The following is a 13,584-nucleotide window of genomic DNA, read 5'->3' on the forward strand; positions in this document are numbered from 1 at the left end:
GATTAAAAGAAAAGCATAAATGATGTGAAAACTATTTGCCTAAGAACATCATTAGATGCAGCTGCTGATTACTGCATGGACAGTAAAATCAGGTAGAGGTCTGCACTCTTAAATGATCCAAGGAAACAATGATCCAGCTGAACCTATAACATACACATATTTTATAACTGTCAGAAAAAATAACTATAAAAAGACTAGATTAGTCTAAACTGACCTACCAATTCCACTCCAGGATTGTGCTTAACCACGTGAGTGCACTCGCAGTTACATATTTATAACAAATAACTGTATATATAATGATAGTTTTGTATAAATTGGAAAATTCACATGTACAGAAAACTCAATTATATAAAGCACACATTTGCAGAGTGTCTTGATGTCTTAATTTACTTTAACTTACTAAACCCATTGTTTTTAAGATGACAGAATGTTAAAGCAAACACCTCAAATAACACATCAAATAACCTAAACCTGTTGTCACTCAAAAAAGCAAGTTTTGTCCAAGACTCAACAGACTTTCTACAAAAACTTAAAAATATAGACTACAGTTACATTCATTCCCCCTCCCCCACTCCCAACCTGTCTCTCACCTACTAACCACTTCCATTTACATTTTAACTGACTGGCTTTCTTGCATATGTACTGGCTGCTTTACCACTCCATCCAGGAAGAGCACAGACCATCTGCAGATGCTTCCTTAGCCTGACAAAAGGTATTTGTGCCTAAAATCTTGCTAAGAAGATTTTTTCCAACCATTTGAGCTGGTCTAATAAAAGATATTGGATTTACCCAAAGAACCATGTCTGCCTCAAATAACTGGATACTTTTTCTTACAATTTTGTGAGATATACAGTCATTGTTTCCCATTTTGTCACAACCCTTTACAAATCTTTTCCCCAGTACGGTTACACACAGCTACAATTCACACAGAATTTTTGAACAGCTAACTTATTTTTTAGTAAGTTAGCTGCCATAGACCATTAACAAAAAGCAATAAGCAAGAATCTCTGGCAGTAGCTGGCCAAACGTACCCCATTAACATTGGAAAAAATATATTTAGTGGGACTGTGTAAAAATCCTGCAGTTCATGTTAACTTTATTGGCTTAACATGTTAATTTATATTACAGTTCCTTTTTTTCTCTGGAGGCAGTCTTCAGAACTGTTTGAGTAGCTGTACTTAACTCATCTTTGTCAACTAAGCAACAGAAATTCTTTTCTCTATTCAATTCCAAAAGATCTGAATGGTCTAAACATACATATATGATTGAGAGGCATGAGCCAATGTATTTGTGAGCCTTACTTCATTGGTATGGCGTATACACTGACTTTCTCAAAAAAAATCAGTTTTCACAAAGGATTTAATGGATGCAGAGAGTGGCTACTGAGACCAACAGTTATTGTCTGGCTCAAGTCACTAAATGCGTTGCCATAATCTTCAAGCTGATCAATGGCCTACGTGAAAGGAATCAAGGATTTCAATAGGTGTCCACATCACAAAAACGGAGGCATAGTGAGCCCAGGAGTGGGATATACCGACTACTGTAGATGAAGAGGGGAGGGGAGGCATGGGTAAGGAGAAGGGAAGTCTTACCTGCCTGGGCTACTGATGCTCTGTTGCTGTTGAAGCAGCAGCAGCTGTGGCAGCGGCAGCCCCATGGCTGGGCTCCCTGGTAGCCCACCCTGGTGCTTCATTTCCTCCCCCCACCCATACCCACGTACTGGGTGCAGAGCTGAACCTGGCAAAGGAGGTGAACCAGTAGAGGAGGAAGCACCATGCCATTTGCCCCACATGCCTCTCCCCCTTACCCCATTCCTAGATGCACTGCTGGATGCAACACTGCACTGCCAAGCTGCTATGCCCTGACAGGGGCAGCACAAAGGAAAGACTCCCAGAGAGGTGATTCTCGTGCCCCCTCATAGTCAGCATCTGGGGCTGATGCCCTGCAAGTCCTGCCTTATACTATATAAAAATACCATCACAGGTGGCCTAAGCAGAGGTGTGAATGAAGGGAGGTATTCTGATTACAGAAGTTTAGGACAGATGAGCTAGGTGCAATGAGGAACCTTCCTCTGTTGTTGGCTTTGCTTTTTCTGCTTGATAGAAAAAGGAACTGACTTTCCAGTTCTGTCCATCTCAGCAACATTGCCTTCATCATAAAATTAAACGGGACTTTTTAGAAAGCCAAGAAAAGTGTAATGGGTGATTTAAATTGTACTTGGACCCCAACTTTCTGAAAAACTCTAGTAGTTATCATGCAAGACATCAAAATGCTCATGAGTCTCTACTGCAAAGACATACTCTGATATTAAATGCTCTTTGTCTAACTACATTTGTACCCACCTTCTGATTAAAGTCATCCAGGCCATGCAGTGCTTTGTTAATGTGCCTGTAGCGTGTGTTTTCACAGTCATACTCCACCTCTGGTTTCAATGGATTACAGCAGAGTGTGCACACCCATTCTCCCCTGCAGCACAATATTAGCAAAGTTTCCGATGAGATTTTTCCAAGGTATTTCTGAACTGAAAAAGCAAGTGGTGCCTAATGGGTTTGTATTTGTGTAATTTATAACTTACCTTCTCCATTTTTGTCTAGTGTTCATATTACAGTGCAACTTAATCATTAGGCTCATTGTGCTAGATGCTACCCAGACTGAAAACCTCTCTCCAAAAGCTTTAGTATGGATTCATAATTCTAAGCATCTACTAATAAAATTCAATCTGATTTAAGACAGATACCATTTCAGATAGTTTGTTAACTTGACTCTGGATGGAATAGAGGAACAGGAAATAGAACTAAAAGTATGTGTTAATGCATGCCAGCAACATGACCAACTAAATGGCTTCAAGTACTCTTTTTTTAATATTACAAAATACGAAAAGCAGCCAATGAGATAAACACCAGTGGTCCCAGCTGAGTCCCTAGTTAGCCACTATCATTATTTCTCACCCTTTGTTCTACACTGATGAGAACACTTGGCAGTCCAACTGAACCAGCAGGAATTACTTTAAGCCCTTACTGGTAATAGAGGAAAATATTCACCACACAGAATGGATACATTGGATACGCATAAAGATACTCATAACATTAATTATAGAAGCTTAAAGCTACATAAAGCTACAGAAGATTCTCCAAACCAAACGGATCCTAGTAAGAAAAACTATTTGTTAAATAGGTAGATATACGAATTGGCAAACAACTCAGTGTTATTTTACTGCATTTTTGCCAAAGTATATACATGCCCCCTACCCCCAATTCAATGCAAGTGTGCAGGAAAGTGTTAGCACATCCCTTTTGCAGCAGTTGCCAATCCCACACTGACAAAGACAACTTTAGGAGGGCCAGGGTTTGAATAGCTAGAAAGAGACAAGACAAGACAAGAACATTACAGCCAGAAGAAGAGTTATTTAGTTAAAGCAACTAAATGACTTCAACAGAAACAAATCTGGCCTAGTAAACATACATTTTACATGCTATTTTGAAAACAGAGCATAATAATAATTTAGTAATTTCTAGGGGTGGGAAATAAAATAATAAAAAACAAACTTGCTGCCTTGTGAGGACAAAGGACCATGTAAGCCTTATATCCCATACTGAAAGGGACTTGAGAGGCAAAGTTAATTGTGCTTCACAGAAACAAGGGTTCCTGACTTCTTTTATAAAATATTTACGTTAGAAATGTAGAATCTCAAAACAGAATTTACAGACTTCATTTACTCAACATCCCGTTCTAAATTTCCCGATTGAAAAATAACCCAGTGCTCCCTAGTTCGAATCTGGGTCACACATCAGGTCCTACCATTAGGCCTTGGCAAGTTGACAGATTAGAGAGAAGTCCAGGGAGTAGTGTAGTAACTTTCAAAAAATGGCCAAAGTGTGCTAAGCTTCCTCAGCAAATTTCAGGGTATCCATGTGTATAGAAAGCCAAGCTGCCTACTTGCTTTGGTATATGGAGACGGGATGAACATTTTTCCCTAAAGAAACTGAGAAAATGCTCTGTGAAATGAAGCACCCTGATTTTTCTGGTCCTTACACTATTTTCTAATCTTTTGATGGAGCTGTCTGAACCTTGCCAGAGATTTCATGCACTATGTAAAGTTTTATTTGCCTCCAGCACCTTGCACTGATGCTTATCAAATTCAGGTCTGCCCCTCCTTTGTAGTGCTTGGCTGGGTGGCCAGAGGAGCACACATGACTGAAAACTGATCTTGTTAAAAATTACAGTGGCTCCTACTTTGGAAGAGCTTGTGGAAATCCTGTTGCCCTCTGTGAGATTGGCAAAGCAAAAAAAGACCAACAAAAGTTAAGAGAGACTCAGTGAAAGAGTATAAGACTACCACATACAGTCCTCAGACAGCAGGCCAAGGCTCAAGGTTGCTTTAAGGATGCATTTATGTACTCACACTGGAAAGCTGAGCAGGGCTGGAACATGACATGACAGATGGAAGACCTTGGGACAGTGGTCGCAACACAACAGTTCTCCTCCATTCAGACAGACAGCACAGAAATCCTCATTCTCAATTGGACTGATTTCCTGAGGAAGTGGAGGTTTTCTTGTGCTAGGAATGCCATTGTTAAGCTTATGATCAACAGGAAAGATATCTACAAAAGGAGATGGTACTTGTCCTGATGGGGGATTGATGGGGATTTTCCTATTTTCTGAGCCTCCCAGTTTGGGAATCTTTCCTTCAGATGGGTTATCTTGATTGACCTTGAAGGAAGAGAAACCCAGAATCACAGAATCATCATTTCCACATCCAAGCCCCTACATGTAAAATAGGTGCATCTTAAGTGGACTCTTGGATAGGCCACTAGATTTGGACTCTGGAGTCCCTATTTCCATTGGCCTGATGGGCAACTTGGGACCAGGCACTGCCTCTCTGTGCCTCAGTTGCCCCAGCTATAAGGAGGAGGTAGTGCTAACCCCATGCCATACATCCCATGTATTTTCTTGTTTAGATGGCAGTTATATTTCATGTCACATCCATAGTGAAGCAAGTTATAAAGCAAATACATTCTTGATCTCAGCAGTCCAAAAAAAAGCTCTGTTCTGCTTTTCCCATCCCACACTGTCATGTTATGACTAGAGCTATGTTGAGATGATGGAAGTTTTACACTACTGGGATGCCTCCAACATTAAAGAAGGAGCAGGGAGGAATACCACACAAATGTAGGTTATGTCTGCATTGTTATAGCAGGAAGCTCAGCCCTGCTGCTTAAGTAATAAACCCCGCCCTGGCATATTCACCCTGGGAATGAGGTAATGAGGACAGACTAGGCATGCCCTAAACCACCAGTTCTTCAGCCAAGCAGAAATCTAGTACCAGGGCATCCCTAGGACCTTGTTCCTGGAGTTGATGAAAGATGGCCTGTCACCATGGAGCATAGCAAACACCATAGCTAACAAATAGCTAATGTGTTAACTATCAGGGGTGTGTGAAGTAGGCCCTATTCAATTCGGATTCAAATCAGGGACAGTGATTCAGTTTGTTGATTTGATTCAGCCAAATCTGAATCTGAAGGTTCGATACTGGTTTGGAGAATCAGCGATCTGGCCATAGACACAACTTTAAAAGTTTTTTCTACATGCCTCAAGGTACCAGTGCAGCTCATGAACACTGCAATGCTGGGGTGGATGAATAATCCCACAGGAGTGTGGGGGGCCCCTCCACTTCCGGATTCACCAGGGAGCATGATGGGCCCCCCTTGTGCCCTCCCGGTTCAGCAATCAGCCGCGGGGGGACTCCAGGTGCCCTCCCAGATCCAGGAGGCACCAGTCACTGAGCTGGGGGGGGAGGGCGGGGGCAAGTCCCCTAGCACACTCCCTGGCAGACCTGGAAGTGAACCTGAAGTGCTTCTGGACCACTTCTGGGTCTGCTGCTGAGCATGCTGGGGAGCTCCTCACACTTCTGTAGTGTGATGCACCCCAGCATCGCACTACTCATGAGCCCCTGCTACCTAGAGGTATGTAGAAAAAACATTTAAAGCTGTGCCTGTGTCTGAATCTCCAAATCTTTCCGAATCAATTTGAAGGGTTCTGATTCGATTCGGAAAGATTAAAAGGCTCTCTGATTCGATTTGGATTCAGAGATTCACCGCCGAATTGGGCCAAATCGCCACTGAATTGAACTGAGGACTAAAGCTTTGCACAGCCCCATTAACTATCTGTTTTAGGGTTTTATACTCCCACCCGTTGCCATTGTGGTTCAGAGAATGTCAGGAGAGTAAAATTAATCAGCAGGTCTACGTGAATCATACAAAAGCCTAGCATCATCTGTAACCATATATACAATGAGTTGGGGACAGAGAAAGCAAGCAAGCAAGCAAACCATGATGCAAGCTCAACTTACTTTTATTGCCATACTGGAAGACTGGGTACCACATTCAACTATGAGAAGAAAAGTTCCATCTTGCTCACTCTTCTGTGGCTGCAGTTTGAACACTGGAAGCTCCCCAGATTCTGACATACATATTTTCAGACGTTCCAGTCGCACATAGGGGATCTTCAACTCCTTAGCGTAAGCACTGAAATCAAAATGGTGTGTGGTAAGAGTTACTGGTATTAAATGGAATCATCTTCTCTTAATTTCAACTTTTTTCTTATATTACTACATTTGTTTCCTTTCTTAAAAGCCCTGATCCAGTAAGCATTAAGTACACTTACAATTGCAGTCAATGGGATTTAAGCATCTATTTGAGGGCTTTGCTAAACAGAAATGGGAATCCTTTTCTTTAAAATAGAAATACATCTTTAAATTCTTTGATGGATGAGGACTTAAATCTCTGCCTAATCCTTGCCCTCCTATCTTTGTGCTGTGACTACAGAAAGCCAGCTATGTTTGACACTAGCATCAAGAAAAATTACACTTAATCTAATTGAAAAAAATTAGGAAAACAATATTTAGAAGTAAAATTATATATATTAATGGTAATATAATTTAGTGGTCTGTACTCCTCATTTTGCCATATATTTCTGGTCTGTTCAGTACTTTTAAACATATAACTTGGATTAATTAACTTTTTAATATGATCTTTTAGTCTGTTAATATTGATATAGGTTGTATGACCATAAGCATATGAATACAACATTGCTTTGAAAACGTAGTTCTCCAAGTCTGAGAGGACACTTTTAAAATGCATTCTCTATACTCTAAAATGGGTTAAACCCTTCAATTCATTTCAATAAATACAATCCCCATTATAACCAATAAATAGCCAGAAGGACATAGGGATCTTTAGCTACAATATAAAAATGGCTTCTTTTTTAACAGAATTATGTTTTACATCAGATAAAAACAACAGATGATAACTGGTTATAAGTAACTTAGGTAAAATGAGGATTGACTTCAAGAAGGATCAGGATGCATCTTTGTTATTTCTGGTAAAGTGATAATTTATCTTCACTGGCATGTAATCTTTTTTAAATCACCCAGTCCACTCTGAGCCCATACACAGCTGAATCCCCATTACACCCTGCTAGAAATGGAGTATTACAAATATATAGTCTTCTGCAATTAAGGAACACAAAAGAAGAGTTGGGTAGAAAATAGTCTTTCTATACCACATTTTTTTTAAAGATGTCTAACAATTTACCATTCCAGGCTGGAATGACACCAAAACCTTCGAAGATTTGGGAGCGGGGGTTGGTGCAATAAAATAAGAAAAAGATAATGAGACAGTCCCCATCCCAACTGCTATAGCAATGAGCTGTGGCATTCCAGGCTCAAGTTCATGCTCTGCCTGATTCAGTCCATGGCTCTGAACCTCACCAACGTGCCACATAATCTGTGTCTCCCTTCCCCAACTTCCTCCTCCCCCTGCCTCCCACCTCAGAATAGCCAATACACAATGGTCAAGGCACTCCTGGATGTAGCAAACCCAGGTTCTAGTCCTTAGTCAAAGCCTAGCAATGCAGGGACTTGAACCTGGGACTCCTGAGTCTCATAAGAACAAGCTTGCTCCTCAAGGATTGAGTATTTGTTCACTATTCTATTGTGGCTTTTGACCACACATCCATCCTGAACTGGAGAAACCTTTCCCAAGAAAAGTTCTGAGGGAACAGATATGTACCTGTGACACTTTTAGCTTTCACCCAATAAACATTTTTCAAAGAAAACCATTTTGCAGACTAATTCCTGAACAGATCTACAAACTAGATATCAATGAATGTTTGTTTTGTTCCAGAGCAGCAAATGATTAAAGAAACACTTTACCACCTATGATTTTTAGTAATGTGTAGGTCCAGATTTTTCAACTGCATGAAAGCTCTGTTGAGCACAGCTTCCAGGATGCCCCTACATATCCTCTGCAGATGGGACTACTGTAAGACCAGTGTCACTGAGACAGCCTTAGAAAATAACAATACAATTTTAAAAGGCCTTGGATATGCCTTCAAGGAACTGTCATCATCGGTAATTTGGTGCGTCTTTAAAATGATCAGTTACAGAACAGATTGTTTCGTTTTTAAAACAACCTGCTGATATCAGTAAACAGGATGCATTCTCTGAACAAACTGATAATACTTCATGTCCAGTACTTCTGAGTGGAAAGTGATTCTACTACCTGATGTTCTGATTATTCTTCATATCCATTTCAAAATGTTCCTGTTCACAATTACTGAAATCTGTAACAGAAGGTAAGGAAATTAATAAAATATACATAATATCAGAGTAAAATTAAAGACAGAGGGGTATATCAATATTAATATATTTTTTACTTTTTAACAGTATAGCATATGTGAATAATAGAACAATTTCATATGTATATACCATTTGCTATTCTAGAATGATGTCTGTTGTCTCTCTCAGCTTTAGACCAATTCTGTCCTAAGACTGAGGAACCCTTCCCAACAAAAGTAACTGATCAGAGCATCTGTACAAATACAGGCATGCTGTATTCTTCTTTATATGTGAAAATATGATTTAAATAGTGTAGTACATGTATAAATTTGTAAATATGGGGCTATGTTGAACCGGCATTGACCTTAAATATGAACAGGATTGGGCCCATTATGAACATGTTCTACTTTTGGCATGGACTTGTTTGAGAATTACAATGTTAACAAGAAAATAAACTGAATATCATCGTTTTAAAGGCTCAGGAAGGAAGCACTAGGAAAACCTGTCCTATTAAGCTAACAAAGATTTGAAATGAGACCAAAATAAAAGGTGGCTGAAAAAACGTACTTAAAAAGCAATTATCACTGTTCATTGTCCAAATGGGATGACATATTAAATGGAGTCCTAAGCAGGTTCTGTACTGAGACCAGTGCTATTCAATATGTTCACTGATAACTTGAATGCGTACCACTTTAACGTTTTCAAATGACCTTAAGCTAGGAGGTACTGAATTCTTTTGGGAGACTTAGAATTCAAAATGATGTTGCTAAATTAGTCAAGCGATCCAAAATCCAAATAAAATTTCAGATGTGAACAGTATCACACTTAAGAAGGAAAAATTAGATTCATAAATACAAAAGGAAGAATACCTTGTGGGCAGAAATAGTGCACAAACTTATCTGGAAAGTTATAGTAGACCATAAAATAAATTAAGTCAACTGCTGCTGCAGAAAACACACAAGCAAATGTTATATTGGTAACTATTAACAGGCAGTTCACATATAAGATATAGACGATAATTATTCTACTTTCTGTGGCATTGTTTACACCTCAGTTGGAGCACAGTGTCCTGTTTTGAGGGCCTCACAGTTCATAGACACCTTGTAGACAAATTAGAGAGAGTCTAGAGAAGAGTAATAAGAGTGAAAAGAGGTTTTGAAGACAATGACATGAAAAAAGTTGCAGGAACAGGGTTTGCTTAGTCTGATAAAAAGAAGATTGATAGAGGGAGCATGATAAGTGTCTTCAAACGTGAAAAGCTGTTATGAAAAAGACAATCATTAAATCATTCTTTAGGTCCACTACGACAGGGCAATAAACTATCAGCTTTTATAGCAAGGTAGTAAGATAGCCAAACAATTAAATGGGTCACATAAGGAATTTGTGAAAGCTCTGTCAGTGAAGATTTTTAAGAAAAGGGTAGACAAATATAGGTATGGTCTAGATATATATTTAATCTTGCCTCAGAGCAGGGAGATGAAGTAGAAAACCTCTTGAGATTCTTCAAAACCTACAGTGGAGATCAGTGCTTCAGGTGGAGCAATCTGCTAGTGGATGGAGCATACTGTGTGCACAGAACAGCCCTGGAGAGACTTAGCTTGCCTGAAGCACAGTCTCTTCAGTGCTCCTTTCACAGAGCTGCCAATTCTTGCTGCCCATACAAAGCCCTTTGGTATAATTGTCACAATATGGCTCAATACACTTAAGGGAAGGCAAATACATTCTCTTGTATCATTGAGCTGGTCCCTTCTTTATACTCATTACAATTCTCTGACTATAAATATACTGCAGAGATAGCAATATTAATTCATCCATTATACAGGAAAGCAGCCAAATATCAGCATAAGTCACAGAGGAATAGCTTCTTCCTGCAATCCTGTGCAAATAGTCCCATTGACTTTTAGGGTCTGCAGGATTGAAGCGTTACAGTGTAGCACAGGCATGTTGGCAACCTGCCTGTAAAGAGAGTTAAACAAGGTCTAATTCTCCATTATGAAAAGAAGTAGCAAGCCTTGGCTGAAGGGAATGTTCTGAAGCAGACTGAGCCAAGACAAAGCACATACTGTGCGATATATTAACCTAAGCAGTATGTGCTGTGTTACTGAATCTCATGCGTTAGACTTAGCAGAATTCACGTTACATTTTGGAAGTCATTTTTAAAAATTGCATTTGGACTCTTTAAATCAGCTCTTCAACAGCTGAAGCTGCAGATCTCATTAACAGTAGATCTGCTAACAAAATTAATACTCCAGGTACTTCACATCATTATCCCACTTGCGAACTCTCCATCGTACTCAATTCACGGATAAGGCAGTTAGCAATTAAAACGTATACAATTTCTGTGCTTTTCTCCACAAAATAGATCAAACATTATCCTTCCACAGGACTAGGTGTGATATTTTAAACAATGCTATAGCATGCAGTACAGTAAGTTGAATAGCATACCTTTAGGAATAAAAGTAACCACATTGTATTTCAAGGCCTGCAACAAATGGTGATTTAAAAAGCAATAGCATCAACAAAGAAGATCAAGAAAAACCTGGTACCTTTTTCATTGCTAAGTTGTTTTACACTGGCTGATAGCAGGCAAGGAGTATTGTTGATTGGTGTAGAAGGAGAGGCACACTGTTGAGATTTCTTGACTGAAAGATTAATAGGCTCTTCTAACATATTTTGCATAGGGAGAGCTAATTCATTAATTGTACTGGGACTGGTAGTGGCTGAGTCATTACCAAGGGGGTCACTAGTTGTACTGAAATCTTCGTTTTCCAGCTGGAAGAAAAAGAAAAAAAAAGGAATCAACTTCTGCTATTTACTTCCTTAATTTCCACACGAAAAAAAAAATTAAGAGAACAACTAAATATTATTAGTAATAATCATAACAATATTTATTATTATTATTATTAATACAGTTATTAACATAGCAACCTTCAAGCTACTGGCTGTAACAACAATGTTATCAATTAAGGTACATTTTGTTAACAGTAAAGTAGTTAGACATGTTTGCAATTCTTACCTTGCACTTAGCATTCCCCAGGAGCACATCACCTGTTGCTAGGTTATTAGTAGTCCCAGGGCTTAGGTCATTTATAGCTCTGTCTGATGCCAAATTGTAGCCAGGCACAGATTCTGGTCGAATATCAGAGGCATGAGGCATGCTTTGGGATTGGCCGAATGTTACTGCAGATACACCTTGCATCTGTGGATCAGCTGACTTAGTTAACCTTGTTGAAGATAGTTCCATTTCTAAAGTGTTGGAAAAGCCCACAATGCTTAGGGAAGCTGAACGCTGAAAAAAAAAAAACCCCAACAATAAATTAATCAGCTTTTAAAACAGTAAGATGCTGCTGTTATTTCTAGAGTGCATGAGGTAACTGCATCTCATTATACCTAACAAAGCAGCCATGTCACAACTGCTGCAAAGTTACTGCTGTAATCTCAGATCATCAGCCAAAGGGCTTTACAAATTCCAAAAGGCAACATCTGGGGGGGGGGGGGAACAGATTCTTGAGTCTCTCTTTCTCTCTCAATCTCTCTCTCTCTCCTTGGACTTTTTTTTCTTTGGATCACTGTAAGGGATCGTGATTTTTGCTTCTACAGTGAATGAGAAATCTCAGTATATGGAATATTGGACTAAATCCATCCCTAGTATGAATCTATTGACTTCAATAAAATTACACTAGGGATAGTGTTTGAGTGATGTTGTAGCTTGGATAAGCTTTCAAATGCAGTGCTTTCTTCATAATGTAAGATTCAGACCTAACACAAGTGCACACAACTCGAGTGACTTCAACTATTTCAAGGAATGAGTTTCATCAGTTAAGCTTAAGGGGTATTGCTTTTTACAGTGTTATGATGTAAACACATGTTAAAGACACCAAGCAGAAGAAAAGATATATCTCCAGTTATAAAAGAAAGGGTGCGTATCATGGCAGAGGGAGGCGTGAGGGGAAGAATTGCCTGTCCAAGCAAGACTCTGAAAGAATAATTCTAATGAAATGCATCTGCTGTTGCTTCATGCTCTCAAGACATTTCACTGTCAGAAACAGAGAGATAATAATATGCAAAGCAAAGCAAATCCACCCATCTATATGACTTCTCTAAGCTGTCTTACAGCACTGTGTATGTAACAGTACTTAAATCATGACTCTTCTTCTCTAGTCCATATCAAGTGCCTAAATTGCATTAAAAAGTATGCAGATCTGTACCCTTTGAATGTGGGGTTCTCCATTCACTTTCCCACAGCTTGTTCACGTTCATTGCACTTGATAATTTCACTGAATAAATCCTTTTCATTTGACTACAATATTGTAAGTTATGCTTGTATTAATATAGACTGATAAGGAAAGAGACATTTGTTGATTACATATGAATTCAATTTTAATTTCATTCTTGTACTGATTTTTTTTTAAACTGGTATGCATTCATTATAGCTTCTGCCTTGAAAGAAAATCTGAGACAGGAGCTACAGCTAAGATTTAATCAGTATTTTTATTAACTATTATTAGTTCATTTGGGATTGTGATAACTTGTTCCAAGGCTATAAGGCAACCATGAAGTAGAGTAAAAAGAATGGTAGCCTAGACCATATTCTCTGTAATACTTGTGCAGATCCCTGGTAATGTAAATTAAGTTAGAAGGATTACTATCGACTTCCATCCCATACCAGTTCTAGGAAGAGTTTGGCTTGCTGTTGTGAAAGATATCTGCAAATGCAGTGTAATTTCTTTCTCATTTTTTTGCAATTGACTCCATAGTGGGAGCTCTTCCCAAGGACTGACTACAGAATTGAATCATATCCTCATTAAAATGAGACAGGATAAACTACGTTTAAGACAAAAGGAACCAGATAGTCCCCAGCATTCCAGTATGCTTGCACCAGTTTGCTGGCATAAATTCCACCAGAGCTGGCTTATCCAGCCCCAGGATGATTTCCCACAACATAAAGGGAAGATAAGGGGATGTAG

The 13,584-nt window shown here is 39.1% G+C and overlaps 1 protein-coding gene across 6 annotated transcripts in view; it reads right to left on the bottom strand.

The window, feature by feature from the left end:
- TRIM66 (tripartite motif containing 66) overlaps positions 1-13,584 on the bottom strand; it is a 92,733-nt gene that overhangs the window by 6,814 nt on the left and 72,335 nt on the right. For 5 of the 6 annotated variants that reach the window (XM_090032658.1, XM_090032659.1, XM_090032657.1 and 2 more), the window contains 6 exons: positions 11,634-11,906; positions 11,164-11,389; positions 8,562-8,622; positions 6,350-6,524; positions 4,403-4,710; positions 2,343-2,466 (listed from right to left, as the gene is read on the bottom strand). In XM_090032658.1, the coding sequence (XP_089888784.1) occupies positions 2,343-2,466; positions 4,403-4,710; positions 6,350-6,524; positions 8,562-8,622; positions 11,164-11,389; positions 11,634-11,906 (1,167 nt within the window). The remainder of the gene's footprint in view (positions 1-2,342; positions 2,467-4,402; positions 4,711-6,349; positions 6,525-8,561; positions 8,623-11,163; positions 11,390-11,633; positions 11,907-13,584) is intronic. The other variant, XM_090032656.1, reaches the window with a different exon arrangement.

The sequence above is a fragment of the Crocodylus siamensis genome, chromosome 2 (assembly GCF_052110815.1).
Source record: "Crocodylus siamensis isolate JL-2025a chromosome 2, ASM5211081v1, whole genome shotgun sequence".
In the NCBI taxonomy this organism is placed as follows: domain Eukaryota; kingdom Metazoa; phylum Chordata; order Crocodylia; family Crocodylidae; genus Crocodylus; species Crocodylus siamensis.